We start from the raw sequence: 21,519 nt of genomic DNA on the forward strand, positions 1-21,519 counted from the left end.
GGTTTGTATAGACATCTATGCTACGCTTCTCACGACTGGCACATAAATTATCTACCAAAAAGATGTCATTTTTATTGGGAGAACAAGCGTCTACATATCGATACCACTGGACAGGTTTCCTTTACAGACGTTATAAACATTACAGTAAAGTGTATAAACTGGAGTCGTATGGATGAACAAAGACTCTATCTTCATCTAGGCACAATCCCTCAAGGCTCCCATGCACAATAGATAAAAGTCATCTGAAAACGCAGATTTTGGCAGGATTGGTGAATCAATGTGTATGGGGGGATTTGGATCAGATTGACTGAACACCCAACACTTTTGTTCTCTGGGAGATGAGCAGTTTCCAGATCTGGCTGCAGCTTTCTCCACTCTCCCCATAGAAAACACACGAACGTTTGGCAAAGCTGAACATGGGGATGTCGGGAGAGATAGCCATAGAGATAAACGTTGGTTTGGCATCTACCGCATGTGTATGGCCAGCGATAATTAGGGAGCGCTGCATGTTGACACATGGAGACCTTACAGTAGCTAATCTATATGCCTCTGTATGGTAAATTCTCAAACCATTATAGTCTTACCTAAAAGCAATGTATCTCGGGGAGAATACATCCATAATCCAGAATGTGTTGGAATAAATTTATATGTTTAAATTCGGAGGCATTCAGTGGTGCTGTAACATTTATGATAATCTGTAGGCTTCCTATGGGCTCATGCAGACGAGTGTATTTTCGGTCTGATTGCAATCCGACAAAACATTGAATCGCACTCGGTCAATGTTATTCTATGGGGCCACGTACATGTCCAATATTTTCCTTGGACAGTGCCGGTCCGTTGAATAAAATCGCAACATGCCCAAGTTTGATCCGATATTGAGATCGCACTCAGGCCGTGCAAGTCAATGAGCATATGGAAACCATTGGACTGCACTCGGATGACATCTGAGTGCAGTCCGATATCCATGCAATGACAGAATGGAGAAGCTGAAGACATTTTTTTTTCTCCATCTTCTCCTCATCCTAAAAAATCAGATCACTCTGAACAGAGCGTGATTTGCATAATTGACCTGATGAGAAAATACAAGCTCGGCTTACAGATCCGTATAACACAAATCCGTCGTTCTGCTAAATAAAATGTAATGGTCTGTACAAATTGTGTCCGTTCCTAATGGGTGTAACTAGAAGGGTGAAGCTGAAGTGAGCAATTGTCGCTGACAATATTTTAGGGAACTATTAATTAAGCTATTACCTGAACACTTTCACAAAATGTAACCAGAACTGTAAGTCAGATGACAACATGAATCTTTGTAAATGGCTATAAGTATCTCTTGGATTATTTAAAATTATTAATATTGTTAAATTGAAATAAATAAATAAATGCATACATAATATTAATAAAATATTTAGCATAGAATCAGCATCATCTGCAAAACATCAGCATTTTCTCATTAAAGCCTCAATAAGTGATGCTAAATAGTAATAAAAAAAAATTTTTGGTTATTGTATGTTGCTCTTTATATATATGTAATAATAGCCACAAAGTACATGAAATAATCACTTTTTCTACTGTAGGTGACAAGTGCAACTGCATCCCCAAACTGTCAGTCACCACCATTGCTGATACACACAAACTAGCACTGGAGAGTCTTGCAGATCACTTTCACTATTGAATGTATGCAGATAAATGGTCGCTGCTACTACAGAGACACATTTACTTTTTCTCCATTTCCAATTGTAGGGATGAGATAAATGGTCTTTATTCAGAGCACAAGTCTGCCCCCTATGGGTCAGCAGGAGAAGCAGTATGTGGCATTGCAATAGCTGCCTGCTTGTGTCCTGCTGCTCTGTCCCAAGCCCCCTTGGGGGGCAGTTTCTTCAGTTCTTTCCAAATCCTTTTGTTTTTCCTAAGTCAATCAGTTGGTCACTACAAAGTAAACAGTTTGCCCTCCAGGCTGTGGACGTCTCTTGTTCCATCTAGTTTGTGCTTTCTGGAATAGACAGTGTTAAAAAAAAAAATGTCACAATCCTACCAAAGGGGTGGAAGAAGGTAGACATTGCTAGTGCTTTTAACTCTTTCCTTCCCATGGGTGTCAATCAGAGGTGTGGGTAGAGGATGACACCATCTTCTCCTGATCACATCCCCAGCTATGGAGAGAGAAGACCTCAGCTCCTCTCCATGAGTTGCACTGGAGCACAGCTGTTACTGTGTAACAAGCCTCTGCCTCCAAACCCTGAAAGAGCTGTGAAGAAGTGACTGATCTGCACAGTCATCATAAAAGAAGGTCCTTCCCTCCTCCCCTGTGATCATCTTCCTCCTCCTCCTCAGCTTGTTGGGTTGCACACCATACCCTCCCTATCTGCTAGAACTAGCTTGTTCTTCAGAGAGGCTCTGACTGTGAGTCTCTCTCAGCTCCTGTTCCTCCCTTCCCTTCTGTGCTGAGAAAACTGTGATCTTACAAATTCCTTCCAAGGACCTGCATGTACAACCACCACAAACACACAGCAGCCAGCTATACACCTCTACAAGGACACTCACCCCTCCACTCACTGACTTACCACCAATCACCCTGCCCTGGCATCTTCACCATCAGGGGGACTGTGCATCAGCTGAAGGTAAACTGCATTTATATCTATATTTATGTATTAAAAGCTATGCTTGGTACTGCAGTTTGCTTTCCACACTCCGTCCTGAGCTTTCACCATACACAGCCTGTGTGCAAATGCATGAACGGAAGGGACTCTGTGCAGCGATCTATGCCATAAGCTTGCCATGCGTAAAGGGCACAGCAGCTCCCGAAACTTGCACTTGTCGCTTGTTGGTGTTCCTGATCGGTGGCATCCAGCAGATTCTTTCTCTGAATCTTGAGTATGTAGAATCTTGCTGACAGATCTGCTTCTTCCATTAGAAGTGTTGGGGCTTTACAGGCAGGGGCATGGACCAGGGTGCTGCAGATGATGTGCCCTCAAGCGCTCATCCTGTCTGGCTTCTCATTATATTTAATGCTGGCTATTTGCACTTGCAGGAGGGTGCACCTTGGGGGGGGGTTAAGAAGCAGTGGTTTGTAAAATGAAGAACAGGGAAGCTGCCTTTAATTACAGAGCTTGTTACCTGGTGCAGATGGGCAGGTCATGCCTTGTCAGTTTCACTTGGGTTTACCTGGCACAGGGGCTGCTCTCAATAATGTGCTGCAGACCTTTGGGGTTTCTCTAAACAGTTGAAGTTCATCGCTTGGGTGGATTTGTTCCTTTATTTTTTTTCTCTTTCTACAAGCTGTGGTCAGTGATCCTTAGGCTGGTGGTTTGTATCATTAGAGAGGAAAGGGGCACCTGTAAGTCTAGCTCTGGGAACCTGGTCTGGGTATGGTCTGTGGACACATGTTGTGGGGCTTTTTGGGCAGTTTTGGGTGTATGTAGGTAGACAGCAAGTGAATGTGACTCAAGTCAGATCAAAACTCCATCACATTTGGATGCTTTGGTTGGGGGGGCTTAAGCTCTGTAGTGACATACTCCTTGGCACTGTATCTATGCCTTGATGCTGGCTCAGCTGCCAGTCCCAGCCCAGTAAGACCCTCAATATAACAAAGGGACCTGAGACTGGAGACTGCCCAGATGCTGCTAAAGCACACTGCCTGACAGAGCTCCCAGGGATATATACATGTAGAGGAGACAAGTCATTAGCCTGGCTCCTCTTCTCAGAGCTCTGGTGACTCTGTGCGCTTTGCTGTGCAGCTGCTCATTAATCATATTTTTGTCCTTCCTTCCTTATTTCTCCAGGAAAGCAAGGAGTCGTTTGGTTTCCTTATCAGTTCCCCAAAGTGGCTTAAGGAGGAGCTTGTATTTTCTTTTTTTTTTTTTTGCTGTTTTGGAGATGGTAACAGAATACAGAAGACATCACCAAGTGTGGGAAGTGGTGGAGGAAACCCTGAAGTGAATGACAGGATACAGGACACTGCAAACACTAAGGCACAATTGTCCCTGCTCTTTTAGGACATATTTGTGTTTTTTCCTGGAATTGGACTGAGGAGTATAGGATTTTTTTTGCAAGGAGATTGTTAATCACTCTTGGTGCTACCAACCCAGCCTGAGGATGCCTGGCAGGCTGGTGGTCTTCTGCTGCTGCTGTTGGGTGATGCTCATCCATTTAGCCAGTGCTACCAAGGAAGGTGAGTCTTCCAGATGTTCCCATCCATTCACAATCTGTTCACAATGGAGCTCTCCCCCAGGCTCATCTATCACTATTGCCCTGTTATCATGCTGCACCCCACAGTATATAAACATCACCCTGCCCTACTGAGTGCTGAGTACTTGCTACGTGCCTGGAATTTCAGACTAAACACAAAAAGTTGGGAATTGCCTTTAAAGAAATATATTTGTGACATATATATATATATATATATATATATATATATATATATATATATATATATATATATTTCAAAACTATTCCTGAGATGCTTATGTTTCTACAGTATTAACTACGGCCCTGAGAATAGAATTCTGTGGAGGGTTTTTCAACTATTATCATTATTATATGTGATTATGTAATATTATGGTCTCTATAACATGGGCGATATACTGGATATGTTTCAATATAAATGAAAGTTTTTTTTACTACTACTATTAATATATGTAATATTATGGTCTCTATAACATGGGTGATATACTGGATACGTCAATATAAATAAAAGTTTTGTTTTTTACTACTAATATTATTATGTGATTATGTAATATTACGGTCTCTATAACATGGGTGATATACTGGATACGTTTCAATATAAATGAACGTTTCGGTACCATTTTGTTTCAATATAAACAAACGTTTCGGTACCATTTTGTTTTGGCTCGTTCTTAGAATTGGGCTTTGTTTATAAAATATTGATATTAAATATCCCAATTGGTGGGAATGTTTGGTAAATATAAGATTCCCTATGGTCACAAGAGGAATATGGAAATGATGGATGATTTCATTCTGAATTGTGACCACTATTGCTGGTTAGTTACCAATCATCAGGCTGTTTTTATCAGCACCGTCCATGGTTCTTCTTGATTTCGCTTTATTGGTATCATGAATGGATAAGGAGCGATTTAATAAGTTCAGAATAATGGACTGGACATATCCTTCCCAGGAAATGGCTGCACTTTGCTAAACCCTATTATTTGCAGACACTATTATCTACGCGGAGCAGTTAGGGACTGTTTAATGATCTTAGTGGAGTCAGTCATGCCATTAACCCACCTTCCAAAGTAAGGAGCTCCAGCATGAAGCATCCAGAGATCACAGTCTCTAACATGTATTTATTATGTGTATTTAGGCCTAATGGTCAAAAGGGCCAGGCCCATTACCAGTGAAATGGAAGAAAACCAGGTGCAAACCCGATTATCTTATTATTATGTGGCGTTTTACAGAAGTCACAGATTAAGGATCATGGATGGTACAGGAGGCTGTGCTAATGCTGCCTGAAGTGACTCTGTCAAGTGACTAGGAACAAGACTGCTTTATGTCACTTGTCTAACAGATGCCAGATCCCTCTGCCATACTGTTCTCTCAGAGAAGGAGAAGCCTTTAATGAGACCAGAGTCCTATCCGCAGTCAGTAGGAGACTCTCTCAGCAGATGTAGCTCAGTCTGTACCTTCTGGAAATTGAAAGACATCTTTCAAGAATGGAAACAATGTCACGTCTCCAGCCTATACACATCCAACGTGTTTATTAGGAGCTTACCCCCCACTTGCGCCTCCTCAGACAGAAAACACTTTTGCTTAACAAACACTATAATGAAACTCATATTTCTCACTTTAATTCCTGACAAGCGGCATCCACAATGCTGGGAGCCCTATGCATTTTTCATGGGCATATTCTTTCATTTCCAATTGACCTGGTTTTGCTGTAATAAAAAAAAATCTGTACATTTAGAAATTCACGCTGAGATCCAGAGATGCTATTTCCCTTCCACAGGGAATCCATTAGGGAATAGGAAAAAGTAAACAAAAAAATCCACTATGCACCTCATTAATGAGACACTGTCTTTACCTTCAGGCTGTGTGCACACGTTGCGGATTCTGCTGCGTTTCCGCAGTGGTTTTGGCCCTGCGGAAACGCAGCAGTTCCGCAGACATGGTACAGTACCATGTTAGCCTATGGCATTTCAAATCCGCTGTGCTCACGCTGCGTTTTTTTCCGCGCGGTTTTGCTGCGGTTTACAAACGGCAGCATGTCAATTCTTTGTGCGGATTCCGCAGCGGCTTCACACCTTTAACATAGCAGAGGTGTGAAACCGCAGGCTAATCCGCAGGTCACTTTACCTGCGGTTTTACCTGCGGATCCGCGCGGAAAAACCTGCAGGTGAATCCGCAGCGTGTGCACATAGCCTAACAGTCATCTGTATGGTCCAACTACAAGTTGCACAGCTGACAGATCCCTGTTGTCCAGCTTTGGAAATGCTTAAACCCATCCATGCAAAAAAGACAGGAGTTGGACCTCTAAGACCAATGCCGAATGACTATTCCACCCATTTATTTCTTGTCGCTTGCATAGCACCAACATATTCTGGAGCACTGTACATGACTTAAATGGGCTCACAGTCTAATCTTCCTATGGACATAATCGGTTAATCAACCGGCAATGTTTTTGGTTGGCAGTAAATGAAGACAATCAGATACAACATCCTGAATTGTGAGGAATGTCTTGTAAATGGTAACAAACATTAAAGAGTCAATTATAGAATTAAAAGTTCCCAAAGTGGTTTGCATCGTTATAAAGAGTATGGTGCACATCGTCTATTTGTATCTATTGAGTATTGATTATTAAATCGGCTTTCCCTAGACTACATTTTACTTACCTATGCTGATATCTAAAAGTAAAAGTGACTAATTGGCATTTTTTTTCCTTGCCATCTCGTAGAGAAATACCAGTCTGTCCATCATTGGACTGCCTGACTTATTTCCTAACTTCACCTCTAAATTCTTTCATTATTTAAATACTTTCCCTCCAGGTATTTTGTAGATGTCCATGACCTCCACAGACCTGTATGAGGTTTTGGTAGCATACCTGTTACGCTAGGCCACGTTCACATGTCCAGTAATCGTCAGGTAGAACGGATCCAGCGGCAATCCATTAACAAAAAAAATTTGTGCAGTTTGTCCAGCTAAAAAAAACCTGATTTCAACTGGATCCATTTTTTTTTAACATTGAAGTCTATGGAAAACTGATCCGTTAAATAGCCATCCGTTTTTCTCCCATTTGATCCGTTTTTTGCTTAATAAATAGTGGATTAGGCTGTGTTCACATGTCCAGTAATCACCCATTAGAACAGACCCAGCAGCAATCTGTTGGTAAAAAAAGTTACCAACTTTTTTGTCCGTTTCTCAAAAACTGATTTCAGCTGGTTCTGTTTTTTTTAACATTGAAGTCTATGAACGGATCCATTAAATATCCGTTTCATTTGAAAGGGATCCGCTTTTTTTGGTTACAGGATCAGTTTAGAGTGGAAGAAAGCGGGTCTGTTCTCCATAGACTTCAATGTTAAAAAAAAAAAAAAGAAAAACAGATTCAGAATAAAAACAGTTTTTCAAAAAAGGACAAAAAAGTTGCGTCTTCCCAACTTTTTTTTTTATTTTGCCATCGGATTGCTGCTGGATCCGTTCTATAAGGGACGATTACTGGACGTGTGAACGCAGCCTTAACTAGCTGCTCAGTGAGATATGGGAAGAGGAATTTGCTGCTTTGATCTGCTTAACTCTGTGGGGTTAGAGAAAAAAAAAAAGTTTAGTGTCTGGTGTGATCTACACTAGAGGTCTACTCTTCTCAGCAGTGTTTCAGAGCTCCGTGTTGGTTAGGGTTTATAATGAGACAAAGGAAGAACCTGGTTTGAGCTTAAACAGATACTGATGGTAACTGACCCAGTAAAAAGGGTTTATCATTTAAGGCCCATGCAGGGGGCAGCTTGTATCTTTTTGGTGCTTTTGCCACTTAAACCATGTTCACTAATGAGATTACACTGCTCAACAATAACCTAGACTCCCAAGTGCCTGGAGACTCTCATTCCCTGCTGAAGACTGAGCTGTATCTTTTTTTTTTTTCTTTTTTTTAGGGAATTAATCCTTATTACATCGTAGAGCCTGTTAATTTACGGTAGATCACAGTTTCCAATTAAACCAAAAAGTCGCTCGCATCAAACCAGAGAAGGCCGGCTGCTATTTAGTTGACATTTGAGTGCGTTAACATTTAAATAATCTTTCCCCAGACAAGCACTGAAATACAAAAAAGGGAAACCAAAAAAAAAAACCCCAATTAGAGGATCCAATTATATGGATCTATCAGTGACTCCCAAAGTGACAATTCTGATTTGCCCTTCTTATTTATTTTTTTTAATGCAGACAAATGTGGTGGAACTATACAGATAGAGGAACCCGGTTATGTTGTCTCCCCTGGATACCCAAATTCATACACCCCGTCCCAGAAATGTGAATGGATATTAAAGATAAAATCCCCCAAAAGGGACCAGCGGATTCTGATCAACTTCAACCCTCACTTTGATTTAGAAGACAGAGAATGCAAGTAAGTGGAACGTCTATATAGTCTTGGGCGCCATCTGCTGGCCGATGTTAAGAGCAATCATTGTGTTACTTCCGAGTGTCATTTATGGAACAGCTGGAAACTAAAATCCATGTCAGATGATTTGCTTGAAACATTGTAATGAAATATTATACCGAGGCATGTTTTCTTTGGGGTTTTTTTTTCGGATTTATGTGCCCTGCTTAATTAAGAGATGAAAACAGAATTTTTTTTTTTCTGCTGTGGTTATCTTGTTTGGAAATGTCTTGAAACTTATGGGAAATATTGAGTTAATTATATGCAGTGAATTGTATTTGTTTGTTGCAACGAACTCACTTTGCTTCCATTTGTTGCATATTGGGGGATGAAATTAATAATGGCAGATAATTATTGGACGGTTGTGTAGAATTTATATTGCACAGTGGAACAGTCTATGATATGTATATATTAACCTATAGAAAATGCATTCAGGGTCAGTCCAGAAGAGTTCGGGCCTTTCGTCAGAGATGGCCATCTCCAGTGTGCAGAATGGCAATGAAATGGTTTCTATGTCGGATCAATTTGATAACTGCCTGTTACAAAGTATTTTACCATTGATTATCTAGAGACACAAATTAAAGCGTGGGCTAGTGATCTACTAGCGGGCGTGCTCGGATAAGGTGTTATCTGAGCATGCTCGTGTCTTTATTGAGTATTTTTGGCGTGCTCAAAAAAAAATGATCGAGTCCTCACGGCTGCATATCTCGCGGCTGTTTGACAACTGCAACACATGCGGGGATTGCTTAACAAACAGACAATCCCCGCATGTGTTGCGGCTGTCGATCAGCCGTGAGACATGGAGCTGCGACTACTTGAGCACGTCAAAAGTACTCGGTTAGGACACAAGCATGCTCATATAACACCTTATCCGAGCGTGCGCGCTCATCACTGGAGGGGACCCAGTGCAAAACTAGTGATTATACTGGGATTTCTATTGGGTCACCTAGGGCAATAGGGCCTGGAAGTTACTGAGGCGAACATATCATTGGTGCAAAATTTGAGTGGCCACTTCTACCTCCAAAGTAGTTGGAATTGTGCATTTTGATGAGCCATTGGACTGCAAAGGGCCCATATATTGTTCTTGCCTCTTCTGTCTGTGTACGCCAGTGCTCTACAGTACAACCCCCTTTGACTATGTCCCAGGTGTCAACTGTTCTAGATTGACCGTAGATGACATTTTATTGAATGTGTACTTTGGTCATGGCTCTTCCTTTCATCAGGCATGATGGACATCCATACTGATCAGGCCATGTCAATCCACGCAGCAGTCCTAGCCAGGGAAGCGATCATAAGTGTATTGCACTGCACGGAGTGTATAGATCCAGGACTGTGCTTAGGTTTCCATGCAGCAGACTTTTCATTTCTAGATTGGTATTCTATGTGAAGCGGGGATCATTAAATGCATTGTGTATATTGATCTGGTCAGGTGTCGTGTTAGTGTCTGATTTCATTACACAGAAGGTAATCCCCGGCTCGCAGGTGTAATAAATCTGCCTCCGTCACTAGAAAAGACATGGATTGAATTGTGAGTGAATTTGTTGCTAGGAGGCTGTATGATACATTTGCATAATATAATGTATAGAAGAAGTGTTATTACCACTGTAGAGTGATATACACACTATATGCACTGGAGTCAGGAGAAGATCAGCAAGGCGCTAGGTTATCAGATTTATCTGGACTATGGATTTTATTTAAAGGGGTAGTGCACTACTCGGACCACCCCTTTTCATTCAGTACATTTATCCCTTATAAAATAATAACACTTAGGCCGAGAAATTCACGCGAGTCTCGCGTCTCTATACCCGGCACTGCCGCCGGCACTCGGGACCGGAATGTGCGGCTGCATGTATTTCTATGCAGCTCAGCGCTCCGGTCCGAGCAGTGCCGAGTATTGAGACGCGAGACTTGTGCGAGTTCCTCGCAAGTGTGACCCCAGCCTTATGCTCACCTCTGGTGCCGGCGCTGTTCCAGCGGAGTCCGCAATGTCTCTCCCGGAGAACGCATAACAGTGTGATGTCACAAGGCCCATACAGCCAATCAGCATTGGCTTTACTCTCCCCACCTTCAGACGTATCACATACATCTGGCGGAGGAGAGAGCAGCAGTCCTCACTTTCTCTGTATGTAAGGAATTTGTCCGAAGGCAGGGAGAGTGAGGCAGCCGCTGATTGCCGTAGGGTTCATGTGACGTCACACTACTACTCTCTCTGGGAGAGACAGCATCGACACCGGAGTAGAAATGAGTTTCCCACAACCCTCATTTTTTTTATAAAAACTTCCACTTTAAAGAGTATCTTACGGCTTTATAATCTGTTTTAGTCCATACTTGTATTCTCCATGAAATATGAATTCTTTCTCTAGAAATTTGGTTCCTTTGTTATTCCTCCTAGAAATCTAGAATAAAGGCCCCGTCACACATAAAGATGCACCAGCGCTCCCGATAACGATACGACCTTGTCAGGATCGCTGGTGCCTCACTACATGATCGCTGGTGAGCTGCCAAACAGGCAGCTTCACCAGTTATCAGCACCAGCGAGAAGCTGGTATCCAAGGTAAATATCGGGTTACTAAGTGGCGCTCATCACTTAGTTACCCAATGTGTACCTTAGAAACCTGCGTGCTCGCGCCGGGAGCTGCCAGCACGCAGGTTTCTAAGGTACACATCGGGTAACTAAGTGATGCGCGCCGCTTAGTAACCAGAAATTTACCTTAGATACCAGCTCCCAGCGCCTGCTTAGAGCGCTGGGAGCCTCGCTGATCATTGGCTGTCTCTGCCACACGCAGTGATGCGTGCTGGCCAGCGGGAGAGCAACGATGAGAAAATGGCCCAGGCCGATCGAGCACGATCAGCGATACCCGGCGGGGGGGGCCGGTCGCTGATCCCTTTTGTCAAGCGGAATGGTGACGCCCAATTGTCAATTTATTTATAAATATTCAGGAAAATTAACAGAGAAAAGGCTCAGAGCAGAAGTACAAGAAAAAATACTCAGGAATTGTTATTTCAAGTGATATACCCGAATTTAATTTATTTTTTTTCTATAAAACGCTCCTCAATTGTGTGTGGTATTGCAGCATTTACGTGAATGGAATAGATTGTAATACCAGGCACAGCCCATGGACAAGGGTAGCGCTATTTCTACAAGAAAGTAGTCATGTTTTTTCATCCCGTTTGGCTTTCAGAGTTTTGCACAAACTATACAATCTGTCGTTACATCTCCACTGCATCAATATAGCAACAAATCTGTTTGGAAAAGGAATAAAGCACCATTTCCTCAACATGCATTTGTTTCGGCTCAGGAAATGCATCAGTCTGGCACCCGCCTGTTTCCTCTGCCTTAGTCCAGACTGAAGCGCAGACCATGGATTATTGTCCTACTCTTTGTATGCAGAGAATCTCTTTTGAAGGCTCCCGGCCTCCTTGTCGTTGATGGGAATGTAAAACGAAGGGTGTAACCATACAGGGATGAGATTCTCATTGTTGTGTAAAAGTGGCATGCGCGAGGAAGCGGATCGTGCACAACTGGTGAACAGGCGAAGGACAGGGACGTTCTGTCTCTCAGATCCTCTCTTTTCTTCCGCAGCTGCGGAGAATCTGCTTCTTGGACTTTCGGAAACCCTACCAGAACTTACCGGCCTTCTAATTAGTTCCCAATGTTTCTTTCTTAGAGAACGTCATCCACCATAAACGTAATTCAGCCATAAAATAAATACGTCGCTCATAAAATAGCTGTATTAATGAAGACTGGTATGCTTATTTCTGGACAGCCTCAGGCAAGGAAACTTCTTGCTTTGTAGTTTACTTATAAGTGGCTGAAACTGGAGGGAGTTGTACTCCGGGACCCTCTCTACAAGGAGAACTCATTTATTCATTGTACCTTCTGGAACACTATCCCTAGTAAGGCATGCATTAATCCATTATATAGCTTACCTGGGGTCCAAACCCCACCCAGTCCTTTGCGGCCAAATCTGCTGTGATCACGAGTCACTGTTTCCACTTAGTTTTGAGCAAATACAGCTTTTAATTTTCTTTGCTTGGTTTCTTGGTCTTACGATATAGTGTTTCAGACCAATTCAGGGATGGTATTAACTCACCCATTCAAATTGACGAAAAAAATAACATTTGTTTTTTTTCTGTTTAATGGGTTGTAAAAGTTTGATTTTTTTTATATATATAAAAAACAGACACTTAGACCAAAAGATGGTTGAAAATAGGATCCAGCACACGTTGTATATCCAATTTGCATCGTTTTTTGGTCTTTGTCTCCGTTTCTAGCAACAAAAATTTCAAGCTTCTCCTAGCCATTAAGCGGTAAATGGACAGCATAATGTTAAAACATGGGTATCATGCATGTGTTGTTCGTTTTTTTTGTCAAATTGACTTGCATTGCCTAGTTTGATCCATGACTCGGAGCAAAAACGGACATGTCTCCATCATTTCATTTTTTGCAGGCACTTGGTCTGAAAAAAACCCAGACATGTGAACAGCACCGTAGACTATAATGGGTTGTGGTTCTAAGAACATGGATTGAACACGTACATGAATGAGCCCTAAAAGTCAAATATAAATTTGCAGAAAAAATGTCAAACTTTCTTTTTAGGAAGTTTGACTATTAGGGCCCCGTCACACATAGCGACGCACCAGCAATCCCGACAACGATATGACCTTGTCAGGATCGCTAGTGTGTCGCTACATGATCGCTGGTGAGCTGCCAAACAGGCAGATCACAGCAGAGATCAGGACAGCGTCGACGCGGGAAACAAGCTCACACGTCGCTTAGTTACCCGCTGTGTACCTTAGTGCTGGTACAGGGAGCTGGTAACCAAGGTAAACAGCGGGTTTCTAAGTGCTGCGCGGCGCTTAGAAACCCACGGTTTACATTGGAAACCAGCGTCCAGCTCGCTGATCGCTGGTCTCCCGCCTGCCACACGCAGCGATGCGTGCTGGCCAGAGGGAGACCAGTGATCAAAAAAATGTCCAGGCCATTCGAGCACGATCAGCGATACCTGGCGGGGGGGCGGTCGCTGGTAAGTGTCACACACAGCGATCTCGCTGGTGAGATCGCTGTTGCGTCACAAAATTTGTGACTCAGCAGCAATCTCGTTAGCGATCTCGCTGTGTGTGACGGGGGCTTTACTTGGAAACCACAAATACGTCACACTTGGCTGTGAAAAGTTGCACCTTTTTGCTCAAATTTTACACCATAAATAAAAACCTTTTCAGGTACAGCCACAAACTGGTAGAAATTGCTTTTTAAATGTGGGCCAGAGAGCCTCGCCTCGCCAAAAATAGTGACTATTAATATAGACCATGAGTCCAAACTGGCTTCATATTAGTAGTCAGGCCTAAGATTCCATATAAGACCCGTATAACATCAAAATTGAGCCAGCCATCTTTTTTGAGCTATGATACTACCTTCCTATTGGCTTTTTCCACATCCTCTCCCTACCATTACTGATAAACAGTATGACCCTTGGTCTTATACCCATAGAATCAGACAGTACAGATGGCTTTTGAAATCTTCTTTATCTTCTTTTACCATTTTTGGCATTTTCAATTTACAGAATATTGCGCCCTGCCCAATGATTAACCAACTGGAGGGTTTATAATTAACTTTTCAGACAGTTTGCCCCCCGGCCATGAGTGAACTAAGTCAACATACTTTTACTTCTGCTTTAGAAAATAAGAGTTCTCCCCTCCGTCCCCCCCCCCCATTGCCCTTTTCGCAGAGCGAATTTTAGAAATTAATAGCCTTTGCTACTATGTCTGGTCATGGAGAACGTCCTGACCATTGCCTTCATGTGAGCAAACAGCTGGCAGTAATGAGTTGAAGCCTCAATCTAAAGAAAACTTTCATCGCTATCACTAACACTAAGCAAACAATGTACAAAGTGATGTCACAGCCAAGATAAGAGTGGATTTTATTATCCCACAGCCTGGAAAGTGGACAAGAGTTTTTTGCTCCTGTGCAGTTGTCAGTTTTCCCCCCTAAAAGTTAGATAAGGTGATGTTGTCCATGAGTTTTCTGTCTGTAACTAAAGTTAGATATGGAGGAGGAATGTTAGTATCTTACTGCTCAAATATTCCAGGGTTAATCATTGCAGGAGCCCGAGGGAGTTGTAATTGGTTTGTTTCCATCAGTTCTGCAATAATAACTGTTCAATAAAACAAAGGCTATAAGGAGCTGAAGTCAGATATTAGCTGTGCCACTCTTCTAGATCTCATCAGCCAGGATATAAAGCATTAGCTTTCATTGTGTTGGCCAGTAAACTCATGCAGAAGCTGCTCATGGCCCACCACCAATCCGCAATGACTTATATGCGTACTCTATAAAGCATCCATTTAGTATGATATGTCATTAAACCATGTGCATTTAGAATATTTATATCTTTTTATGTGGCACCTCTGTCTCCTGATACTCTGCTAGGCTTGCTCAGACATCAGGGGACTAATTATGGTCCTCAAACACTTTGGAACAAAGGCAGTAGAAATGGACAATTCTATCTTAAATGTATGAAGGACCTCTCATCTCACAGATGATGTCATGGAAAAGATGAGTCAGGCATGTTCAATCTCACCGTATCAAATACTTTGGCTCATGAGTTAAGGCAACATCAATAATCCATCACCAATGGTGTCCATTAGGGCTTACTTTCTTCTCCTGTCCTCATTGCGAACACGTTCGGCTGTCAACTTTAGCCCCTGTCTCACCACACTGGCCAGAAGGGTCAGTGGACTTAAGGCCAGCCATATAGATAGCTGTAGGATGAACAATCTTAAAGACAAGAGGAATCTCTCCAGACTCCCCCGTATAGACACTCAACTAACCCAAGCATGCTATGGGAGAGCCACTACCAGACATCTCTCTCCAGTAAGAATGAAAGGATCGGCTGCCAATGAAGATCAAGGCAGGTTTTTAGTATTAGAGCAGATCCCCAAAGCCATTTGGTGAAATATATGTGACACTCTACACTGCACCCATGGTGGAGGTCCAATATGTAACCCATATTGAAGTCAGTTCACAGTGAGGGTAATAGTAAAATGTGCTGACAACATGATTCTGAGAAATTTCAATCCTATAGTAAATAGAAAAGTAATGGATATGCAGTGAATGTTCTGTGCAAATTTCTTGTGGGATTTTTCCTTATGGAAATTGACCTACACCAAGGATTTTCCAAAAATTGTGTTTATTTTTTATTGCAAACTTGCACCCTGTTCATTATAGAGAAAATACATTCCAAAATATGCATGGTCCTCAGGATAACGTTTGACAAAGTGTAAAAGCAAAATGCCTCTTTCTTCCGAACATCTTCCTACAGAAATGTAGAAATAAATATATATATATATATCAAACCATGTGACTGGACATAGGAGGCACCTAAAGATCCTTCTAGCATGACCTGTATATGAACTATCCCAGACACATCCACAATGGAAGCATTTTACTCAGTCCGTACTTCCTCATGACGATTTATGGCTAGACAGTCTTGCGTGAGAATTCAGTAGGGCAGCAAAATTAATAATTTGATTTGCTTGCTGTAAACAAATGCACGGTGCTTATGAATTATTATTCTAGATATTGAATGAAATGCTTCATTTCCGCACATAGTGCCGTGCTGTAAACGTGATGATTATTGGAGCGATAAACATGATTGCATCTGATAGAGTGCTCTGCATTTACAACCCGTTTCCCAGTATGCCGTATCAGTGTGATCATTGGGAATGTCTTGTGACAAATGCTGCTGAGGAAGAAGTAGATGCTTACCATCAGGTCAGGTGCCATCATCTAGGGAGACATAACATTTTCACAGACACTGCATTATGGAAGTTGGAAAGAAGCTGGATACCCAGAAGTTCAGTGTACCCTGTATAGAAAACACATTAAAGGGAACTTGTCATAAGATTCATGCTGCCAAACGACAGCTAGCATGAATCAATTTGTGACTACACCATGGAAGAACAGACAGGTACGGTTTTCTCTATAACGTTGCGGTGTTTCAGAGAAAACATAGTTTGAAAAGCCGTCCTGGGACTGTAGGGGACCCGTGACTTGTCCGCCACTGTCCCTGGAAGACTTCTCCCTCACCAGTTAATTGAAAGGTCTCCCCCATGTATATACATTGATAGACCTGTCAATCAACTGGATTGGGGCCAGGCGGATCCAGCTGAGGACAACACTAGACTAGTCAGGTCTCTCTCACTAACGTCCTCAGATGGCTTTTCCCTGCACCGCTCTAGTAGATTGACAGGTCTCTCTCTATGTGCAGACATTAGAAAAACTAGTCAATAAACTGGAGCAGAGAGAGGACCGTATCGGACTAGTCAGGTCTTTCTCACTAAAGTCCTCGCCTGGCTTTTCCCTCATTGCTCCAGTAGATTGACAGGTCTCTCTGCATGTGCAGACATTAGAAAGACTTGTCAATCGACTGGAGTAGAGAGGGGGCCGTATCAGACTAGTCAGGTCTCTCTCCCTATAGTCTCCGGCTGGCTTTTCCTCGTATCGCTCCAGTAGATTGACAGGTCTCTCTCTATGTGCAGACATTAGAAAGACTTTTCAATCAATTGGGGCAGGGAGGGAGCCACATCGGACTAGTCAGGTCTCTCTCCCTATAGTCCCCATTTTGCTTTTCAAACTACGTTTTTTCTGAAACACAGCACAGTCTTACAGAAAAACATACCTGATTGCATTTGGGCAGCCAGGCTCTGATTCATGATGCCTGTGGTTCTGCTGCATGAATCTTATCACATATTTCCTATATGGCTCAATCAAGAGGTTGGGAACAGTTACCTCGTCAGGATGGGGATAGACCGAAAAAAGCAGGGTCTAATGGGGACTTTAGCCATTCTGATTTCAGCCTGCTAATGAGTGGCAGTCGACTATACTTGACTAGTTTGAAGCTTGTTTACCATCCTGTTTGGCCTATCCTTAGGATTGGTCATCAATTTCTGATCGGCCAGGGTCCGACACCCGGCACCCCTGACCCCTGCCGATCAGCTGTTAACGATGTTGGTGGCAGCTGCGACAGGCTGTTGTAACTCACTTGCCAAGCTGCTCCATCTACTTGCAATGGCAGGGTACTGCACATCCGCCTCCTATTGATTTGAATATAAGGCGGATGTGCAGCCATTAAAAGTAGACGGAGCAACTTTGCAAGTGAGCATTTCCAGCCAGTGGCCGATGCCGATACCGATAACAGCTGATTAGCGGGGTTGCCAGAGGTCCCGATCAGACATTGATGACCTAAACTAAAGATAGACCACTAATGTTTTACTAAGTTTTACTAGATGTCCATCTTTGACCAATAGTAATATAATAAACTTGTACTTAAACCTAAGCAAAACTTTTCTACCTAGGTAACAGCCAAAGTTCTTGTCCTGAACTGTAGTATGCAGATTTCAGAAGCAGATTTGTATAGAGACTTATGACTTCCTATGACATGAAGCAGATCTCTTCCAATATACACAAGGCTCACTATCTGCACAACACTGACAGCCCCATAAACTATATAAGCATTTTTTTCTTGGCAAATTACCCGACCGTCCTAATAAATAGGCGCAATATCTGGAGACGGAAAGTTGTTTGCTCACACAGTTCACTGTTGAGACTCTTAGTTAAGATGTGACATTTATCTCTTTCCAAGCATGTCATGTGAGAATTGTTCCATCGCCGTCAGATGGTCGCAGTTTATATATAGCCGGCCATCAGCCTGACTGCCATTTTGCTTTGGCGCATGACTAATACTTTGCTTTAATAGGACTATTTCCAAATCATAAAACCCGAGTAAAACATTACTCCTTATTGTAGAGCTCTAGACTACGACAAGCAGGTTTTATGCTGCTTGCTAAATTTAGCACAATGTAATTCTCACATTCTGCCGCAGCAAACACAGAATCAGATGAAGGTGGAAGAAAAAAACACGACATTGTATTTGTGTTTGATGTCGAGACTGCGGCGTCTTGCACTTAGGAGAACTGTGGTTTATCTGCTGGAAAGCCATCGAAGAGCTACTGCTTCCAAACTTCTCGGCTTATCATCAAATCGTTCATGTACTTTGTAGCTAAAATTATGACAGAATATTATTTCTAGGCATTTACACCCATGGCTCGTGAATTAACACATATTTAATAAAGAACTGGGAGCGGGAGAGGAGATGACATGTATAGCAACAAGAGGTGCTAAGAGCTCATATTGCTGAAATCACCACTCTTTTTTATTGCTGCTACTAATCTAAGCTCCCTGGCCCTGGCAATAAACTCACCAGTTGCCATCTTCAGCTGATAGTGGCGCCGCTCCAGTCATCTTCTGCAGGTTGTGACCTGCCGGATCGCTCCAGTGTTTGCCAGCCGGGAGGAAGTCACAACTCAATGTGACTACAAGAGCCAGAAGAAGGCAGAACGAGACTTACATTGACAGCTTGTGTCTAGAGTTGAGCGACTTTTGGTTTTTTAGGGTCGCGTTTCGTTTCGTGAAACCCGACTTTTCCAAAAGTCGGGTCGAGCAAGATCGTCCGATTATAGGGAAAAGTCGGGGTCGTCCCGAAACACGAAACCCAATGTAAGTCAATGGGGAATAAAAGTCGGCAGTGAGAGGAGGACAGGAAACACACCTACAGTGCCCATTTGAATGCCAAAAGCATCAATTCTTCTTACTTAAGCTTGTCAACCTTAATTAACTTCATAATACAAGTTACGCACTGAAAAATGGGGGTTATTTGGCTAAAGATGTGGGGGGGGAGGGCTGGCTGCAGGTTTTCATGTGCCCTGGGCGAAAGAGCGCCCCTTTAACACATACCACAACTCATCATGCTCCGATACGGCAGATAAATAGCGGTATAGTACAATGAAAAATACCTCACTTTTTACATCTCATGACGAGGCCCATCTATTTCTCCATACAGAATCATTGGTCCCATATAATGTTTGAAACAGTATATGATGAGCTCCACATAATGCTACAGTATATGTTGGTCCCCATGGATGAAGCTCCACTGTCTTATGGGCCCAAATAATGCTCCAAACATACTGGGCCCCACTTCAAATGCTCTAGTGTATAATGGGCCCTGTAAATGCTGCTCCAGTGTCTGATGTCCACCTTTGGAATGTTCCAGTGTATGGTGGGCCCCATCTATCATTCTCCAGAGTATAGTGCTCCCCAAAAATTGCTGTCCCAACATTGAAAGCAATCAAATAAGTCTCCTCGCTAGGGAATCCCTGTACTTGTCTGGACAGGTGCTGTAGCTTGCTTAACAGCTCGCCAGCCTTTCTCACGCCCAGTATGGATTGCACGTGATTGCACAAAGGTTAGAAAGGGTACCGTATCCCTGGATAACCTGTATGGATAGCGTACACATTCAAAATATATGTCTCAGGAGGCAGGCTCAGACGGTGTTAGGCCCAGTATGGATTGCACGTGATTGCACAAAGGTTAGAAAGGGTACCGTATCCCTGGATAACATGTATGGATAGCGTACACATTCAAAATATATGTCTCAGGAGGCAGGCTCAGACGGTGTCAGGCACAGTATGGATTGCACGTGATTGCACAAAGGTTAGAAAGGGTACCGTATCCCCGGATAACATGTATGGATAGCGTACACATTCAAAATATATGTCTCAGGAGGCAGGCTCAGACGGTGTTAGGCCCAGTATGGATTGCACGTGATTGCACAAAGGTTAGAAAGGGTACCGTATCCCCGGATAACATGTATGGATAGCGTACACATTCAAAATATATGTCTCAGGAGGCAGGCTCAGACGGTGTCAGGCCCAGTATGGATTGCACGTGATTGCACAAAGGTTAGAAAGGGTACCGTATCCCTGGATAACATGTATGGATAGCGTACACATTCAAAATATATGTCTCAGGAGGCAGGCTCAGACGGTGTCAGGCACAGTATGGATTGCACGTGATTGCACAAAGGTTAGAAAGGGTACCGTATCCCCGGATAACATGTATGGATAGCGTACACATTCAAAATATATGTCTCAGGAGGCAGGCTCAGACGGTGTTAGGCCCAGTATGGATTGCACGTGATTGCACAAAAGTTAGAAAGGGTACCGCATCCCCGGATAACATGTATGGATAGCGTACACATTCAAAATATATGTATCAGGAGGCAGGCTCAGACGGTGTTAGGCCCAGTATGGATTGCACGTGATTGCACAAAGGTTAGAAAGGGTACCGTATCCCCGGATAACATGTATGGATAGCGTACACATTCAAAATATATGTCTCAGGAGGCAGGCTCAGACGGTGTTAGGCCCAGTATGGATTGCACGTGATTGCACAAAGGTTAGAAAGGGTACCGTATCCCTGGATAACATGTATGGATAGCGTACACATTCAAAATATATGTCTCAGGAGGCAGGCTCAGATGATGTCAGGCACAGTATGGATTGCACGTGATTGCACAAAGGTTAGAAAGGGTACCGTATCCCCGGATAACATGTATGGATAGCGTACACATTCAAAATATATGTCTCAGGAGGCAGGCTCAGACGGTGTCAGGCACAGTATGGATTTGACGGCCCAGATTACACAGCAGAGGAGCAGGGAGAGGTAAAGATTGCAAATTCTGGGGCCCTGCCCAAGCAAGGGGGGCCCACTCGTGGGCGTCGGTACTGGCACTGGGCCCCTCATAGTACAGCGGTGTGTCTGACGGCGGGTGTGCACCACCACCGTCAGAGACACTTGATTGCACTATGAGGGACCCTGTGCCAGTGCCCGCGCCCAAGAGTCGGCCTACCCACCTGTCCAGGGCAACGGCACTCGCACGGTGTCGTGCGGTAGGTGGTGACCCCGGCCATGGGGGGGGAGGTAGCACAGTTAGGGAGTTTTAGAAAGTGGCATATGTTGATGTTGGACATTCAGCCGATGCAAAAGGCGAAATAGGTGAAGTACCAGGAAGAGGTGGACCAAAGCAAGCCAT

At 43.2% G+C, this 21,519-nt stretch overlaps 1 protein-coding gene across 1 annotated transcript in view; it reads left to right on the forward strand.

Moving 5' to 3' along the window:
* Positions 1–2,333: 2,333 nt before the first annotated feature.
* Positions 2,334–21,519, forward strand: part of NRP1 (neuropilin 1) — a 222,513-nt gene continuing 203,327 nt past the window's right edge. The window contains 3 exon segments of the mRNA XM_073581683.1: positions 2,334–2,615; positions 3,777–4,165; positions 8,377–8,557. Of these exon segments, the coding sequence (XP_073437784.1) occupies positions 4,090–4,165; positions 8,377–8,557 (257 nt within the window). The 5' untranslated portion in view covers positions 2,334–2,615; positions 3,777–4,089.

Source organism: Dendrobates tinctorius, unplaced genomic scaffold (genome assembly GCF_039654945.1).
Source record: "Dendrobates tinctorius isolate UK_male_01 unplaced genomic scaffold, ASM3965494v1 ptg000070l, whole genome shotgun sequence".
Taxonomy (NCBI): Eukaryota; Metazoa; Chordata; class Amphibia; order Anura; family Dendrobatidae; genus Dendrobates; species Dendrobates tinctorius.